Below are 20,450 nucleotides of genomic sequence, written 5' to 3'. Positions count from 1 at the left end.
ATACAAATACCCACATTGGCTGATGAAAAGATGTATTTCAAAACAGTTTTGGTGACAGCTGTCACCCTCTTCAGTGGATCTACAGACCAAGAGTGATGCTTACAAGTACTGAGAAGCCTGTTATATGCAGAGTAACCAAACTTTTTTTTTTTTTTTTTTTTTTTTTTTTTACCACACTGGATGTGACCTCACCTGACACTCCCTCCACACCGTCCCCGACCTGAGTGAGGGATTACAAGGGATGGCATGGACCTGGCCACTAATCCTCTCATTAGTGGATTTAATTTGTACATTCCTTCATTATTGTTAAAAATCTTATATCTCTCTGTACATAATGCTTCTAGTATCCTATGTTTCTTATATTTACTACATTTGCGCAAAATTTTGCTAGAATTCCATTCGATTCTATGGTCGTTTTCTGAAGAGTGAACATACACTGTATTATTTATTTTGCCTATCTTAAAGCATACTTGTGTTCCTTAATGCGAGTGTCCAAATCACTTCCAGTTTCACCAGTATAAACTAAGTCTCAGTCTCTATATGGAATTCTGCACACCCTTGCATTTTTGTTACTGATGGGTTTATTCTTTATTAACATTGATCTTAAAGTGGAAGTATATCTAAACGCAATGTTTACATCCAAATCATGACTCATAAACTTTGCCAGGCTAAGATTTGATACATATGATACTGTGATGTATGACTTATTTTGTTGACCTTGTGATGTAGGTCTGGGTACAAAAAAAGGCTTTTCCCCCTTTAAAATATGTTTGTCTTATAAACCAATTTGGATGTTTTGGGTCTGAAAATATTTTCCATATCTTAGCATTTTCCGTATCCAGTTGTTGGGAAGTACTAATTCAGAGTGCCCTAAGAAACACATTTTTAGATCCAAAATATCCCAGTTGGTTTATAAGACAAGCATATTTTCCATCCATCCATCCAACGTCCAATCCTACATTGCCCGATGAGTAGCGTAGGAGCCCTGGGCTAGGCAAGTTGGTCCTGTCATTTAAGATGAGAGTGACCAGCCTCACTCATCCCAGAGTGGCATTACGTCAGCAATAAGCCCCAACCATCCCTCGGATATAAACCTTCACCAGCTCAACCCAATTGGAGTGCCATAATTACCCACTAAACCACCAGGCGACATTATTTGGTTATATGGTTACCACCCAGAGTAGTAAATGGTTTCCTGGTGTACGGGAAACAATTTGGCCTGTCACTCATTGTAGAGTCACCCACAGGCAGAAGAAGAGGAAAGAGTGAAGGAAAGATAGATAGGAGAGGGAGTGTAAAGTCACTCGTAGGCAGAAGGACGAGGAGAGAATGAAGTAAAGAACAACAGTAGAGGAAGAAAAGAAAGAAAGAAGGAGGAAAGGAAAGGACAGACACTCGAGTGCAGCACTACATCGAGTGAGTGGATGATGAGTGCCCCCACCTACCACTTTAAAGATAGAAAAGCTTATTTTGTACCTAGACCAACATCACAAAGTCAACAAAATAATCCATACATCATGATACCATATGTATCACATCTTAGCCGGGTGAAGTTTGTGAGTTATGATTTGGATGTGAACATTGCATTTAGATATACAGTAAAACATTGATATAATGGACTTCAATATACTGGAAATAGCTTTTATTGGAGTCATGGAGCCAACCGGACTAAATTCTTATACAGTATATCGGAAAAAGTCCGATAAAGCCAAAAGCAGTTCAGACTGCCTGACCACTTCAGCTATGTTCACCACAATCTATCTATCTATCTATTGCCAGACGCCTCAACCCCGTTTGGGGTGGCCACAAACAAATCGCCTCCAAGTCGCCCTGTCCCCCGCCATTTCACTGCCCTGCTCCCAACTCACACCCCCCTCTCTCATATACCTCTCCACCCCATCCCTCCATCTCATCCTCGGCCTCCCTCCCTCTTCCCCCTCCACCTCACTCACATACACTCTCTTCGTCAGTCTTTCGCCCTCCATCCTCTCCACATGGCCAAACCACCTCAGTGTGTTCCTCATAACGCTTCCTATCACATCCACATCCACACCACAACGCTCCTTTATATCCTCATTCGTCAGCCTGTCTCTCCACGTGACTCCACAGGCTCCTCTTAAATAACTCATTTCCACTGCTCTCACTCTTGACTTGTGTCCTTCCAACAATGTCCAAGCTTCACTTCCGTACGTTAGAGTTGGTATCACAATACTGTCATGTAGTAACTTTTTCACTTCCATGCTCACTTCCCTGTTTCTTATCACTGCTTTCAAGGAACCAGCAACCTTTCTTCCCTGCTGTACCCTTTCAAGCACTTCACACTCCAAACCTCCATCCTTACTCATCACACTATCCAAATACTTAAACGTACTCACATTTTCCAATTCCTCACCATCTAACCTTGCTGTACATTCACTAACTTCACCTCTCTCAAAGACCATCACTTTACTCTTCCCTACATTCACCTTTAGGTTCCGTTTCTTACACACTCTCTCAAACTCATCCACCAAGCCTTGCAGCTCCCCTTCGTCTTCACTCAACAACACAGTATCATCTGCAAACAACAGTACAGGGAGTTTCCAAACACTATCCTCTCTCACCAGGGCCACTCCAACATCCACTACCCTACCTTGTACCTCTTTTATTACCCCATCCATGTACAGATTGAACAACCATGGAGACATGACACATCCTTGTTTCAAACCAACTTTCAAAGAGAAAATTCACTTAGTTCACCATCCACACGCACTGCAGCCTTCGCACCATCGTACATACTCTTCACAGCATTCAACAACTTCCCATCTACTCCATATATTCTTAACACTTTCCACAATCCTTGTCTATCCACCCTGTCATATGCTTTCTCCAAATCCATGAAAGCCGCATACAACTTCTTTCCCTTCTCTAGAAACTTTTCCACTAAAGATCTAAGAATGAATATCTGATCTACACAACCTCTTCCCTTCCTAAAGCCTCCCTGTTCTTCTCCAACTAATTTCTCTGTTCTTTCTCTAACTCTGTCTATAAGTATCCTACCATACACTTTTCCTATTATACTAAGAAGACAAATGCCCCTATGATTACCACACACTTCTTTTTCCCCTTTTCCTTTGTACAAGGGAATAATTATACCTGACTTCCAATCCTCCGGGACTCTACCTTCCTCCCAGGCCAATCTGCACATCTTCCACATCCATTCTACTACTATCTCTCCCCCATGCTTCAGCATTTCACCACACACTCCATCAATTCCTGGGGCTTTCCCGATTTAACTTTCTTCATTGCTTCCACAACTTCTATCCTACTGATTTCTTCCTGTCTTCTCACCTCCCTCCTTCTCCCAGCCATTCCCCAGCCACTTATACTTGCATTACTTCCATCCTCTACGTTCAACAATTCCTTAAAGTGTTCTCTCCATCTGCTCACTTTTTCTCCCTTCTCCACTAGTAATCTACCATTTTTATCTTTCACTCCCCTGCTAACTTCACTTCCACCCTGTCTTACTCTTTTCACTTCTCTCCAGAACATTTTCTTACAGTCCCTCCACTTTACACTCAAATTCCTTCCAAATTCCTCATCGACTCTCTTCTTACTCTCTCTTACTAATCTTTTCACTTCTCTCTCCTTTCCACATATAACTCTCTCTTCCGCCTCTCAACTTCTTCCACGCCCTATTTCTCACCCATTCATTGTATGCTTTCTTCTTTTCTGCCACAGCCTGTTTCACCTCTTCAGTCCACCACGCTGTTCCTTGTACCCCCCTCCGCCTTCTCTTCCTTCCACACACCACATCACATGCTGCACATATTTCTTCTGTAAATATCTTACACACACCTTCCACGTCTCCCATCTGCTCCAATTCATATTTGCCCAATCGTTCCTCCACTTCTCTCTTATACTCTGCCTTTTTCTCATCCTCTTGTAACCTTTCCACTCTCCTTGCAACTACTCCTTCCTCTCGTCTTTCCCTTCTTCTATTCCTCCATCTCACTTGCATCCTAATTCTGGCCACCACCAAGTAGTGGTCAGAAAGTCCACTCCCCGAACCTCTATACACTCTTGCATCCTTTACACATCTTCGCATCCTTTCATCCACACACACATAATCAATCATTGCCTTCCTTTCATTCAGTTCACCACCCACCCTTCTCATCACTCGCCATGTATACCTGTGGATCATTTTATGCCTGAAGAGGGTATTGGCCATCACCAACCCCCTCCCAGCACAAATGTCCACTAACGCACTCCCATTCTCATCTATCTCGGCAGGCACACCCCACTCACCAACTATTCCATCCACCTTCACATTCCCAACTTTACCATTCATATCACCAATCAAAAACACTCTCTCATTCCTTCCAAACTTTTCCATGCACATTTCCACATTTGTCCAGAACTCTTCTCACTCTTCTAGCACGATCTTGCGTTGGCGCATACACACACACAATCGCCCACATTTGTATTCCAACTTTCAACTTTACCCACACAATCCTTGACCCAACTGATCCATACTGTCTTATGCTCTTCTTCCATCTTTTACTCACAACTATACACACTCCTTCCTTTGCCCTCTCATTCTCATCTACTCCTGCACATATACCCCATCCATACTCCCATTCTCTCACACTTTCTCCTCTCCATTTTGTTTCAGTTATTCCACATACATCCACTTTCGCACCCTCAAGCACCTGGACAATCTCTCTCTCTTTCACCTCATCATTCGCTCCTCTTACATTCCATGTACTCATTACCAAGTCCTTTGTCCGGTCCTGGGTCGTCATCGTTTGGTCAGTCCTTGTCCGAGGCTTCTTGTTTGTTTTTTTAGTTAGTTGTTTTCCGGGGAGGGGCACTAACCCTCCGCCAACCCTTTTAGTCGCCTTTTACGACAAGCAGGGATACTGGGGGAGGTACATAAAAGACATGTTTAGCAGTGTACAGTACAAATATAATTATATATATTATACCATTTGTTTATTGTAGTGAATGTATAATGCAGTACAGTACTGCAGTGGTAGTGAAATCAGTTTAAAAACCGTGGGTGCGATCCTGACTAATGTCTGATGTATCAGAAAAAGTCCAGGTTAGGAGGGGGAAGTCCAGGTGTCACTTTTTTCAGACTTTTGCTTTTTTCGTAATGGCTTGGGCCCCAATTAGTCCATTATAGTGAGGTTTTACTCTTCCACTTTAAGAGAAGTGTTAGTAAAGAATAAACCCATTAGTGACAAAACTGCAGGGGCGTACAAACTTCCATGTAGAGAAACTGGAAGGGATTTGGACACTCGCATAAAGGAGCACAAGTATGCTTGTAAGATAGGCATCATAAGTAACACATTATATGTTCACTCTTCAGAAATGACCATAGAATCAACTGAAATACTAGAAAATGTAGTAATTATAAGAAATATAGGATAGTAGAAGCTGTATGTATAGAGAAATATAAACATTTTACCACAGCGAGGGAATGTATAAATTAGATATAGTAATGAGAGGATTAGTGGCCAGGTCCTTGACGCCCCTTGTAATCCCTCAGTCAGGTCGTGGACAGTGTGAAGGGAGTGTCAGGTGAGGTCACATCTGCTGCAGTGAAAAAGAAAACAGGTGTGGTTACCCTGGATACAAGCATCTTCTCAGTAATTGTCTGTACCACTCTTGGTCTGTAGATCCACTGAAGAGGGTGACAGCCGTCGCCAAAACTGTTTGGAAATACATCTTTTTCATCTGCCAGTGTGGGATTTTGTATCCTCACGTTCATGATAGTGTGACTCTTCAGCCACCTGGAAGAGGATTGTTCTGGAAAGTTCTGGCAGTTGTGCCAGAATGTTCCAGAATATTTAAAAGTTTTCTGGAAAGATGTAAATCGGAACAGGTGTGTTCTAGAATATTCCAGGGCATTCAGATTTTTCTGGAAAGATGTAGCTCAGAACAGACATGCATATTCTGGAACATTCCAGAAAATACAAGTACCAGCCAGAAAAACCCAGGTAAGTTTGCCAAAAAAATTTTACCAGTCCATCCGGACCTGTGACTTCAAATTTTACTGATCCGACACAGACTTCACAAGTCAGTGGCTAGTTGACTAGTGTTAAATCCCAGTCAGGCATTTGTCTTCATAGTGTAATAGGAAAAGTATATGGTAGGATGCTTACTAATTAAGGAAATAACAGAGGAATTAGTTGGAGAAGAACTGGGAGGGTTTAGGAAGGGAAAAGGTTGTGTAAATCAGATATTCATCCATAGGTCTTTAGTGGAAACGTTTCTAGAGAAGGGAAATAAGTTATATGCAGCCTTCATGGATTTGGAGAAAGCATATGACAGAGTGGATAGATAAGGAATGTGGAAAATATTAAGAATATATGGCATAATGGGAAACTGTTGAATGCCATGAAGAGTATGTATGAGGGTGCTAAGGCTGCGGTGTGTGTGGATGGTGAATTGGGTAAATTTTTCTGTCTGAATGTTGGATTTAAACAGGAATGTGCCATGTCTCCATGGTTGTTCACTCTGTATATGGATGGGGTTATAAAAGAGATAAAATGCAGGGCGGTGGATAACGACATGGCTCCAATAAGAGAGGACAGTGTTTGGAAACTTACTGTTCTGTTGTGTGCAGATGATATTGTATTGTTAAGTGACGAATAAGGGAAATTGCAAGGCCTGATGAATGAGTTTGGACGAGAGTGTTAGAAACGGGTACCAAAGGTGAATGTAGAGAAGAATAAAGTTGTGTGTCTTCAAGAGAAATGAAGCCACTGAGTGCACAGTGAGGTTGGATGATGAGGAAATGGAAAATGTGAGTACACTTAAGTACTTGGGTAGTATGATGGATTAAGATGGAAGTTAGAGGATGAAGTGCTTGAAAGGGTGCGACAGGGAAAAAAAAGTTGCTGTTTCTTTGAAAGCAGTGATAAGAAATAGGGAAGCATGTAAGTAAAAAAGTCACTGCATGGTAGTATTGTGATACCAACTCTAACTTATGGAAATGAAGCTTAGACCTTGTTGGAAGGACACAAGGGTGAGAGCAGTGGAAATGAGTTGTTTTAGAGGAGCATGTGGAGTTACATAAACAGACAGACTGACAAATCAGGAAGTGAAGGAGCATTGTGGTGTGGATGTGGATGTGATACAAAGTGTTAGGAGAAATACTTTGAGGTGGTTATGTGGAGAGGATGGAGAATGATAGACTAATGAGGAGAGAATATATGAGTGAGGTGGAGGGGAGAGGAAGGGGGAGACGAAGGATAAGATGGAAGGATGGAGTGAAGAGATATAAGAGAGAGGGGGCGGGTGAGCTGGGGGGAGGGCAGGAAAATGACGGGGGACAGGGCAACATGGTGACAGTTTGTTTGTGGCCACCCCTTACGGAATTAAGGCATTTGGCTATAGACAGATATATAGATAGATATTCAGTGGATTGATTCTGATCCAGCATGTACAGTAATAAAAAGAGCCAATCTAAACAAGATATACGTTCGTGCAGAAACAGTAAAATCTCAATTATGTGGTGTAATTCACCCAACCTCCATGCTGGGTATTGCAGAATGCCAGATATTACATAATGCCCCTAATTGGCTATCCATTTGGTGTCAAGCCAGATAATGTGTTACTATCCATCTCGACCCCTCTGTCACAAAATCTTTCCTACAATGTTACCCATGAGTAAGGGATTACAATTAAGCATAAAATGCAATTCCATATTGATGCAGTACATTGAGTACAGCAGTACAGTACATAATATAATCATAATCATGCCATACCCACCTAGTGTTGGCATCGATGGAGGGTAGATATACACAGATACGTCCTCACTATGCAGTAGTCACTAGGGCACAGAGCACTGAGGGGCCACAAGGTTAGTCACAGCACAACAGCAATGAGTGAGGCAAGGGAGACCACAGACTAAGTCACAGCACTAGGGTTTAGCCACCATGTGGGTCACAAGAGCAGAGCACACCGATACTTCCTTGCTGTACAGCGCCCACAACAGAGACTGAGAGAGCAACAGTAGGCTCGGCACTCTGGGTAGGCTGTTCCTGAAACTCATTATTATTGGCTGGCACATTGCGGTTCCTGCCTGCGCACCGATTGGGTCCCGTGTCTGAGCCAGAGGGCCGATTGCTTCCCGTTGCTGAGCTGGATATTGCATAATTTTGCAGGATATTGCATTGGGCCAGATATTGCGATGACAGATAATTGAGAGTTTACTATAGGTAAGTCTGTGCGGTAGACCTACGATGATGTGCTTAAAAAGATACACCATATGTTTGTGCAGATGGTTAGGTTTGCGAGTTAGACCTGTGATTATATGCTTAAAAACATATATTGTATGAATGTACAGATGGTTAGGCTTGTGAATTACACCCTCGATGATTTGCCTAAAAAGATATGTTGTATGTATGTGCAGGTGGTGGGTCCTGTGAGGTTGACCAAGGATGATATGCTTGAATGGTACTGTACATGGATGATTAGCCCATTTAACTGGGCATGCTGTTGATAGTTCTCCCACTTTCATGCTTCCTTTTTCCTTGTTTTCTGGACCCAACGTCACCTCGTCCTCTGGTGGGAAAGGAGAAGGCAAGATTTCCCCCCCATATTACAATACTAGTTGCTTGGATAAAGTTGTGGTATTTTGAAACTCATCACTAGCAGCAATAATCATCTGTAGCTTAAATCAGTTCTTGCTACAGTAAATTTGAATAAAATTTCTGAAGGTAGGAAGAGTGAAACATTTAATACATCATCAGAGTGAAGAAGCAAAATCTAAGGTTTTCTATTTATCTATCTATTGCCATACGCCTTAATCCTGTATAGGGTGGCCACAGACAAATCGCCTCCATGTCACCCTGTCCTCCGCCATTTCACTGCCCTGCTCCCAACTCACCCCTCCCTCTCTCATAAACCTCTCCACTCCATCCCTCCATCTCATCCTCGGCCTCCCCCTTCCTCTCCCCCCCTCCACCTCATTCACATACACTCTCCTCGTCAGTCTCTCACCCTCCATCCTCTCCACATGGCCAAACCACCTCAGTGTGTTTCTCCTAATGCTTCCTATTGTTGGTGATATTTAATGGCAGGGTATACTGCATGAGAGATTCATAAACAAACTTGTGATCTATTCCCTGTTTTAACTTAGCTTTGCTTTTACAAGCATAACTGGAGGTATGGGGAGATTCTTCAACTCTCCTTTCATTATTTTTCTTGCAGAAAATGGGTATAGCTTATGATAATTTGTTTTTGTAGAAGAAAATGGAGACAGTGGAAGACTCTACATCCTTCTTTCCGTGTGCTTCCTGCAGAAAATTAATACAACCCATGATGAATTTCCCCAAATCTAAGATCTGTCTTTGTAGGAGAAGCATATGCTGCATCCTCCTTCCCTTGTCTGTCTTGCACAAACACATCTGAGTTAGGGAGTTGGTCATTTGTTAGTTTCTGAATCTAGGCCCAGGTGTCGTTGTTAACCTAATCAACCTGATGATGTATTATCTTATTTTTGCACTGGGCAATATTATTTGATCTGAGAGAGACTTTTCTGACTAGAGGGGTTCTATCCAGCCTTCATTAATCCCTTCAGTGCAAGAGATCTTTCCTAAATTGAATGCTTTTTTTTTTTTTTTTAAGAGATAATGAATGGAAGTAACTGTGATAAAAAAAAAAAAAAAAAACTACACCATAGGAGTGAAATGGTAAAGTATAACATTGGTCCTGATGGTAATGTTGGTGATGCATGATGGCAGGGTGCACTACTGTGGAGTGATGCGGGAGATCTTCAGACTGGTGTACCATGTCAGACGCCGACTAGTCACACTGAAAACTCAGGAATCTTCAGGTCAGTCAGAGCTTGATGATTCTGTAGCCCTATCTGTACATTGTCACTTCAACTGCTTTCCTCTATCCATCCCTCTGCCTGTCTGTCTACCTTACAGTGAGGTACCTTAATCATGGAAAGGAGGGCCAAAACAAATTGTCTTCATATCACCCTATCCTCTGCCAGCAGGCTGCTTTCCCTTGAGCTCTCACCACCATCTTGCATTTACCTCTTCGCCTCATCCTCAGTCTCCCTTATCCCCTCTTCCCCTCCACCTTAAGTACATACACTCTCTTAGTTCTGGTCAGTTTTTCTTAGAGTAGCATATTTTTTGCATACATCCCTAGATGTAAATTGAGGAGTGTTTGCATCAGTTTATCTAACAACAGCCCAGAGTAACTCAGAAGCTCAAAAACCAGTCAAGTGTGGTTCAAAATTCCAAAAAGTGGCTAGAGTTATTTCGACCCTATAGAGTAAACCCTTGATATCTTGTAACGAATTTTCGTTTTAACAACCACTTGAGCTGGCCAAACTTTATGTTCATTTAACAAATTTTTACTCAGTAAAAGAATGGACACGTGGCATCCCTTCAAACACACACACACACACACATATCAACACAGCTTCACCAAAATAGAAAAAAGGTCTTAGGATTTCCCTGTTTACTCCCACTAGGTCAAATATCATGCTACCATTCAGAAGCCTGATGTCAAGGATATTATGTTGGTGATGGTCATTGAGTACAACAGGCCTCTGAAGAATTTCTAATAGTCACCCTTTAAACAGCCATTCTCCTCATTGAGGGTACAATAGAACATGGTGAATAATGCAAACTAAAAGAAAAAATTAGGGAGTATATTTCCTGCACCATCCTCCAGCAATCAAAGGCATATATTTGCAGCTTTGCCAAATTTATTAACAAACAAGTCAAATACCCTGGGATATTTCCCACAAAGTTTTGATACAATCTGTCCACTTGATTTTGAGATATTTTGGTAACAAGCAGGCACACACACACACACACACACACACACACACACACACACACACACACACACACACACACACACACACACACACACACGAACAGCCGGAGAGAGAGGACGTCCCAGGCATCGCTCCTAACCTTGAGTAGTTTCAGGAATTTTGTCTGTCCTGTCTCCTAGGGTCTTTCTTTAAATTTAAAATAATGAAAGTTAGCAGACTACCAAAAATGTAAAGATTTGTTGGCAATAGTATACATGAATGTTTGTGGCTTATTCGGTAACAGCTGTTTAGGTACTTTACCGGTACGTTAAACATGGCCGAAAATGTAAACAATGAGGGAGTGGAATTTCAAGGATTTGATGCTAATACTAATGTCATGGACCTGGTGAAAACATTAATTATGAGGATTAGTGAACTCGAAAAAAAAGTAGAGAATCTAGTGATAAAGGATGTGTCAGGAAATACGGAAACCACCATACAGAGTCTAATCCAGTCCAACGAAACAGCCAATGAAGAGATTAGGAATTTGAAGAGGGAAAATGTTGAACTGAGGAGGAAACTTGAAGAGAGTACTAATAAAACGGAGAAGGTGAGTACAGTAATGTATTAGAAGAACACAAGGCAAAGTGGGCACACGTAGAAGAAGAACAGAAAGAAGTGGTCAGCTTAAGAGAGATCATCCAGGAAGAAAGGGAAATGAACAAGAAAGAAATGGAAGAAAATGTAGTGAAAATACTGAAGAAAAAAGAGAAAATAGTGAGAGAAACTGTAGAAAGGAACAGATGTGTGGTAGTATTTGGAAACAGGGAAGAGGTTAGGTTCGCAAGACTCGAGAGAGACACGAACATGGTGAGAGGAATATTAGGCAAGATTGACCCCGAAGGAGACAAGTGGGTAAAAGAAATTGAGGAAGTAAGGAGGATAGGGCCTTATAAGAAAGGGGAAACAAGACCAATGAGAGTCAAGTTTACATCAGAAAGTGTAATAAATGAGATACTTAAAGTGACCTGGAAATTAAGCAAAGAGGCGGGGATGGAAAATATTATAATAAGAAAAGATCTGAATGAAGAAGAAAGAGAAGTTTTAAAATCATTAAAGGAAGAAGTAAAGGAAAAAAATGATAAGAGGACAGAGGAAGAACGTAATACCTTTTTTTGGAGAGTATTGGATATGAAAGTAAGGAAATGGTATTTAAGGAAATAGAAGTGAAGGAAACTAGGGGGGATGGTTGTGAAAGATCAGAAGTTGAGGAAGTGGTACGGACAGAGAGTAGGAGAGAAGAGGGCATTAATAATGTCAAAAATAATTTGAAGGTGATATATACTAATGTTGATGGTTTCATATCGACAAGGATCGAAATTAATGATTTCTTGAGAGAACATGAACCTGATGTCATGTGCTTTGTAGAGACCAAATTAAGAGAAGATATTGATGTTCATTTGGGAGATGGTAAATACAAACTGTGGAGAAAAGACAGAAAAGAAAAAAAGGGAGGAGGAGTGATGATAGCAGTGAAGAACAACATAAATGTAGATACTGTGGAAATGGGAGAAGGCAGGGCTGAAGTGATATATATGAAATTAGAAACTGGAGAGAATGTTAAGAGAGATATGGCGTTAGTGTATGTTCCCCCAAAGACGAGAGCATGGAAGGATGACGAATACCATGAGATTTGTCAGATATGGCTAGCTACTTGCAAAAAATAATTGAGAAAAGCAATAATATAATTTTGGTGGGTGACTTTAATTGTAAAGAGGTGAACTGGGAGGAATGGTACTCGGCAGGCGGCGAGGATTCGTGGGGCACTATGTTATTAAATATAATAATGAATAATGTGATGACGCAATGGGTCAAAGAAGAGACACGGTTTCGAGGTGAGGACACACCAGCAAGGTTAGATTTACTGTTCACCAAAGAACCCGATGTAATAGAATCATTGGAATATCTCTGTCCTTTGGGAAAAAGTGATCACGTGGTCATTGAGTTCCAGATGTTAATAGGAAACGTCGAGCCAAGGGACGAGCTTCATAGACAGGGAAGATACAACTTTGGCAAAGCAAATTTTACAGGATTGAGAAACTTTTTTGAAAATGCGGATTGGAGAAAATTCAGAGAAACAAGAGAGATACAGAGGAAGTGGGATATCTTTTTCGACCTCTATAATTTGGGAGTGGAAAAATTTGTACCAAGAGTAAGAGGGAAAGAAAACAGGAAAAAGGAGTGGTTTAATAGAAGGTGTATGATAGCCAAAAAAGAGAGAGATAAGGCGTGGAACAATTGGAGAAAGAGAGGTAACGACAGAACAAAGGAAGAATATTAAAGAACAAGAAACGAATACACAAGAATACGTAGGGAAGAAGAAAGGAATTTTGAAAAAGGTATAATTGACAAATGCAAGGATGAACCGAAATTGTTTTATAGATTTGTTAATGGCAAACTGAAACAAAAGGAAGGAATCACCAAGCTGAAAGTAGATGGAGAGGTCTTTAAGGATGCGGCAATGCAAGCAGAAATAATGAACAAACGTTTCCAGTCAGTATTCACTAAAGAAAAGGAGCTTGTGGAAGGGGTGGGAGTGATTAGAAATGTTCTGGTGATGAAAGATATAAAAGTGGAGGTGCAGGAAGTGTATAAATTACTGGAAACTCAAGATGTAAGGAAAGCCCCAGGACCTAATGGAATTTCTAATTGGGTACTGAAGGAATGCAGAGAACAACTGGCGGACAAAATTCACAGCTTAATTGTATGCTCACTGGAAGAGGGGAAATTGCCAAAAGAATGGAAGAGGGCAAATGTGGTACCAATTTACAAGGGAGGAAACAGGGAAGAACCCCTGAATTATAGACCAGTGTTTCTAACCAGCATGGTTGCAAAATTGTGTGAGAGAATCCTGAAAGACAGATGGATAAAATATCTGGAAGAGATGAATATTTTGGCTGAATGTCAGTTTGGATTCAGAAGTGGAAGGTCATGTGTTTCTAACTTGTTGAGCTTTTACTCAAGAGCGATTGACGTGGTACAGGAGAGAGATGGTTGGGTGGATTGTGTGTACTTAGACTTAGAGAAGGCCTTTGACAAGGTACCTCATAAGAGACTAATGTGGAAACTAGAATATAGAGGAGGACTAAAGGGGAAACTACTGGAATGGATGAGAGACTTTTTGAGAGACAGAGAAATGAGGACAGTAATAAAGGATAGGATGTCTGGATGGAGTGAAGTAACAAGTGGAGTCCCCCAAGGCTCGGTGTTGGCGCCAGTAATGTTCCTGATTTATGTAAATGATATGGTAGATAGAGTGAACAGTTATGCAAGTCTGTTTGCTGATGATGTAAAGATCTTGAGGAAGATAGAGGTTGAGGAGGATTGTAAAATGCTGAAGGAGGATCTGGATAGGATGGAAGATTGGAGCCGGAAGTGGGAAATAAAATTTAATGTAAAGAAATGTAAAATATTGGAAATGGGTAAAAGTACCAAGAGGCCATCAGTGAATTATTTGTTGGGTAATGAATCAATCACTAAAATGAGAGAAGAGAAAGACTTAGGAGTGCTGGTCCAAGATAGTTTGTCACCTGAAAAGCACATTAATAAGATATTTAGAGAGACTTTTAAACTCCTGACTAACATACGAGTAGCATTTCATTATATGGATGAGGAGATGATGAAAAAATTGATAGTGGCCATGATCCGCCCCAGGTTAGAATATGCAGCGGTAGTGTGGTCCCCACACAAAAAGAAAGATATAAACAAGATTGAGAGAATACAAAGAACAGCAACCAAAATGGTCCCCAGTCTGGCAGATCTGTCGTACAGAGAGAAGCTGGAAAAGCTGGATTTGCCTTCCTTAGTGGAAAGGAGAAATAGGGAAGATATAATTGAAGTGTTCAGGACCATGGTGGGAGTAGATAAAATTGACAAAGAAGATCTGTTTGTATGGGATAAGAGAACAACAAGAGGACACAGAATGAAACTGAAAAAGTCAAGCTGCTTGAAGGATATCAAGAAATATAGCTTTCCTTACAGAAGTATAGATTTATGGAATAGCCTTGACAAAGAGATCATCCAGTCTAAAAACTTAAACGAGTTTAAAACTAAATTTGAGTTATTGAGAAACAGCGATGGAAACCCACGAGCATAGCATATTTCGTGTGTATCTCAATTAGGTATATTGGGTAAATACATAAGTATTTGGAACGACTTAGACAAAAAGGTGATGCAGGAGAAAAACATTCATGTGTGTAAAAGTAAACTAGATTAATGTGGATTTGGAGACAGGACAACACGAGCATCGCTCAGTTCCTGTATACTGTACTACAAATAGGTAAATACACACACACACACACACACACACACACACACACACACACACACACACACACACACACACACACACACACACCCTGCAGAATGCCTCATCAGTCTCTGGGTGACCAGCACCATGAGAGGAGTCATAATTAGAGCATTTATTGAGACAAAGTTAGACCTGGGCATAATTTATTGTGTATGACTGTTTGGCCAAATGACGTTCTGTAATTAACAATATTTGTTCAGTAAAAGCCACGATGCTTGGGAAGTTATGAACGGTATGGTGTTCAGCTTTAACGAACTGTTGGCTTTAATGTCAAGGGTCTGGTACCAATTAGATCATTATATCAAGGGTGTACCATACTTTCACAAGTGACGTACATGAGATTGTACAGTAGCCTAGACTTGAGCTCCTACACTTTGAAGGAAATGATATGGGAATGGATATTATTTTATTCAATTTAATACATAAACAAGAATCTGACTAATTTTTTGTGGATGTAGGGAAGTCATTTGATATGATGCCTAGAAACTTTGCATGATGGGCCAGGAGAAACAAGGGAATGGCTGGTTTATATGGTAATAAAATGTGTGATAATTCAGGAATTTGTAAGCATAAGTGACAGAGAGAGCAGGGAAAGGGTGGGTATGTAGCAGGGGTGTGTGGTAAGCCCTCCTCTGTTTTTATGGTGCTGGCAGTATTGTTGTTAACTCTCACATTTGGGTCGCTAAAGGAATTGTCGTATGCCGAAGATCCCATATTGACTGATGATAGCAGAGAGATTGATGTGAAATTTTGAAAGGAGAAGAAGGGTATGCAGTCTAGAAGTGAGAGTGAATGTGGGGAAGGGAGAGTTTTTGGTTCATTGGTTGGACAAGGGCATGCTGTTTGAAAATGGTTAGTGGCCTTGTGCTGTATGCAGTGAAGGAGTCAGTGAGGTGGAGCCAGAATTGTGTGGGATTAAGTGATATGTGAATGCATTTGTGGCATATTTTACAGGGTACACATACTGGTTCTCCCTCTTTTATATTTTCTCTTTTCTTGTTTCTGGATCCTGCCTCACACAATCCTTAGGCAGCAAACAGAGTCAGGATGATCATGACTAACTCCATTATATATAGTGGCCAGTGAGTTTCGATTCATAAGAGATACAATGCAGTAATGTAAAAGAAATGAGTATGAGTATCCCGTAGGCAGGGAAAATCTGTGGAGAGTGCTGTAAGGGTTGTGGCTCTGAATGTGTTAACCCCTTCTTTACCGACCCATCCCCCCAATGTAAACACTACGTTCACCCCCCATACCAACCTGACAGCTCCCCCTCCCGTAGTGTGAGAGGTAGTGTATGTTTTTTTTGCCACGTCCGAACTATTCACTCTTTGTGATTTGTTTGTTTACTGATGATCACATGAACCCAGCATGATGTTGCTAATGTAAAAAAAAAAATGATTATAAAATAACTCATTATATGACTCATTATATAAGTGTACTCTCAACCCCCTGCTATCGCGCCTAATTGGTCACAGGAAACGCGCATGATAGCTGAATGCGTGATAGCTGAGCTGAGCAATCAATGGGAAAATTTCTAATTGGTTTTTCGGTGGCCCATTTTTCTAACTTTTAACCACTTTATGCCTAAGATTTCCTGCCAATCTCTCCTCTTACATGAAATAAAGCATTATTACATTAATAATAACAGTATAATGAATAAATAAACAACATAAAAGGCCATCAAACTTTTATAAGGATTACGGCTTGGGTGGTTTGATGGGTTCCGAGACTTGGGAGTGGCTTAGTTGCCGCCAGATCTCTTTGGCTGTCTCCATTTCTTTAGTGTCCACAGCTAAAGGGGGTATCACATGGTACCTTATATCAGGAATGGCTGAGGAACATTTAAGTGGAACAAAACTTGGACGCTATCACACACGTTCCTCACACTGTCGTCAGAGCCCTGTCTCAGTTGTAAACACGTGATTACTTTATCAACATCACAGTTTTTTCGGCATGAGAAATATTAACTCTTTATAAGGGTTTCAAAACGATTGATATTTATTCTAAAATACAATATTAATAAGTATTCAGCGTTAGGCTAAATTTCAATTTTGTAGTACGATATATTCTTTCGAGCCGAATGGGTTTTGGTCACTGTTTTGCCCGTCGTGTCCTCGGCAGGAATCCGTTCAGATGCATTCCAAATGCCCGTGCTATAATCGGGAATTTTACCACGTTACCGTTCTGATTAACCATTGTATCCTCTCCAAACCTCGTATGAAGTGCCGTGTGAATAAGTTTTGCTTAGCCTGTCTTCAAACTCGACGCGTGATAGCGGTCTTGGGGTGCGTGATAGCATGTATAGTTGTGCATTTGATGTGTGCGTGATAGCAGATAAGCGTGATAGCTGAACGCATGATAGCAGGGGGTTGAGTGTACATGTCTTAGAGTATTGTTACCCAGGTAACTACTGTACAAATTGGCTTGAAAAATATGTCATGCACAGATGGATGGCTTATTTACTTACCTTGTAAGCTGAGCTTGAAGTGTGTGGACGCACGTGATGATGATGGCGACCTTGACCTGCTTGTTCCTGAGGGCGTGGCATCACTAAGCTTGCTACAAATTTCCTCCTCCTCACTCACATCAACCTCACTATCATTTTCAGGATCATAGTCATCATCACCGTCATCTGCTTACACATCAGACACTGTTGCATCATCTGATACATCTAAATAAGTATCCTCATGAAGAATAAATTTGTCACTATTGGAATCCGCGAGACACCACGAGAGACAAACATCCTGTACACCCTCTCTCGTGGTCAAGTGCATGGTAACTGGCTCTCTCAGGCAGGCCAAGGGGTGTAAATTTTGCTGTATGTCAGCAGAAAATATAGTACGATATCTGTAGTAGAAATTATAAATAAAATAATGATTGGTCTAAAAGAGGTTACATCACAGAGGAGTGAGCAAGCCATTGGTGCCACCGCAACTTAGTCACGACGTATCTTATGATGTCAGAATTTGTCAGAACTTCATCACAGGCTTTGTCAAAACACAGCGCTGTTGCTATCACGAGGTCCTCAGAAACAGCCTTACCGGGCTACCCTGAGGCCCATATGCTACCATTCATTAGAGGGTGTACCATTGTACCACGGTTGTGGTTCCGGTGTGTCATGGGTGTTTACAAGCGATGTATGGGGGAACATCAAAACACATTTCCAGTAAAGAAAGGGTTAATGTGGTTTGCTGCTTGAGTGATACCTTTTAGATCCCAATGTCTTTTGATTTTAACTCAATCAGTCATTACATCTCATACTGACTACTGTAATTATCTTGGTATGCCAGAATTATTTACTGTAAATGATTATGTCAGCTTTGAACAGGGCAGCTAGACTTATTTCTGGTCTTCCTCCAAGGACTCTTACTGCTTCATTCTTAACTTAATTGCATTGACTCCAGTAAAAGTCAGGATTGAGTTTAAAATATGTTTGATGACCTTCAGTTGGCTTCAATTTGGTGAACCTTAGTACTGAATCTAGCTGAAGTGCAATCTCCTCTGGTCATTCATTCTGGAATTATGTCAATAACTGTGATGATCCCCCCTGTGTGTTGAGGATCTTAGACCAGTGAAGGAGTGTCCTTTTGTTTAGCAGATCTTTTCTTATGCACCACCCAGATTAGTTAATAAGTGTAATAATGGGTGTATAGGTGGTAGGTGGTGGCAACCATCATCCACTCACTTGATGTAATGCTGTCTGCTTCTTCCATTACCACCCAAATTACTTAATAAGTGTATTAATGGGTGTATAGGTGGTAGGTGGTGGCCACCATCGTCCACTCGCTTGATGTAATGCTGTCTGCTTCTTCCCTTACTTTTATCATTCTTTTCCTGTGTCTGCTCTCCTCTCTTCCTGTTTCTCCCATCTTTCCTATCATATTTTATTACTCCCCTTTCCTTTTCAGGTGGCTTTACATTGAGGGACAAGCTAAATGGTTTCCTGTAAGCCAGGAAACCATTGACAATGCTGGGTAGTAACCTTATGTAACCATATAACCAACCCATACATGTTCCCTGCCTGTCAGCAAGTGGGTTGGCAGAGAGCTAATGTCCTTCCCCATAAAACAACTACTGTAACTTGAAGGCAAACAGTCACCCCTTATGGGATTATGGCATCTGCCCATAGATAGAGAGATAATGGCAGGGCAGTTACAGTTTCCCGTGAGCTGCCCTGGCAGGGTGCCCTGAGGCCATTGCCACAGCCACTGACCATGGCTTGTGGAATATAGGTCCCAGGTCCCATGGTTGGACTTGGGACTGTGTGGATGAATAGGGCCTGTGGTCCATCTCCTTTAATTACATGACTTATGACAAAATGAAAAGACAAAGCAATAAAAGCAAGCCTCTGGAAATCAGATCACCCAAGGGGTTCAGAGTGGCATCATGGAATGTTGGTAGCTTGAAGGGTAGAGCAGGGCAAGTAGTAAAGACTCTGAGTAGGAGAAAGGTGGATGTCTTTTGCATACAGGAAGTTAGGTTCGGGGGAGGGTCAGCTGGGATCAGTGCTGGGAGGGACTGTAGGTACAAGCTATTTTGGCAGGTAAGCATACATGGATATGGTGATGTGGTCGTGCTGGTTGGGGAGAAATGGGTGGAATGTGTCATGAATGTAAAGAGTAATTGAAAGGATAATGAGTTGCATTGGTTACCAGTAAAGGCTAGAATTAAATTTAAACTGTGTCTTATTACATTCAGGGTTCTTAAATTTGGTGAACCGAAATATGTTGCTGAATTGTTAAAACTCCCATTGGCACGCCCGGGTGTGATGTTACGCAGTGAAGATGACTCCTTGCGTCTTAACGAGCCTGGAGCCATTCACCAGTCATCTTTTTGTGATCGTTCTTTTGTGTATAGAGCCCCTAGATTATATAACAGATTTCCATTATCCATAATACAACTGTCTTCTGTTGAAACCTTTAAGAGACAGCTGGAGCCTTTCTTTTTTCAAAATTCTGTGACCTGGAGACAGGTACTGTGACGGATGATTATAGGGTTTAATTATTGCCACTTTCATATATATATGATGTAGCTTGTATTATATATGAGAGATGTCACAATTCTTGTATATGTAAATATAATGTATGTGTGTCGAGTGCTAGTGAATTCCCAAAAGAAGAACTGGCGATTTTGAGAAACAAAAGGTGTGATTAGTATCTATTTATCTATCTATTGCCAGACGCCTCAATCCCGTTCGGGGTGGCCACAAACAAATCGCCTCCACGTCGCTCTGTCCCTCGCCATTTCACTGCCCTGCTCCCAACTCACACCCCCCTCTCTCATATATCTCTCCACCCCATCCCTCCA

The 20,450-nt window shown here is 41.3% G+C and overlaps 1 protein-coding gene across 1 annotated transcript in view; it reads left to right on the top strand.

The window, feature by feature from the left end:
* Nucleotides 1–20,450, top strand: part of LOC145403091 (putative E3 ubiquitin-protein ligase HERC1) — a 597,230-nt gene that overhangs the window by 290,549 nt on the left and 286,231 nt on the right. The window contains 1 exon segment of the mRNA XM_080274923.1: nt 9,735–9,826. Within this exon segment, the coding sequence (XP_080131049.1) occupies nt 9,735–9,826 (92 nt within the window).

Source organism: Coenobita brevimanus, chromosome 60 (genome assembly GCF_032717465.1).
Source record: "Coenobita brevimanus isolate Jiangsu-jjx chromosome 60, ASM3271746v2, whole genome shotgun sequence".
NCBI classification, from domain to species: Eukaryota; Metazoa; Arthropoda; class Malacostraca; order Decapoda; family Coenobitidae; genus Coenobita; species Coenobita brevimanus.
This window is presented reverse-complemented; position numbering and strand designations above follow the sequence as displayed.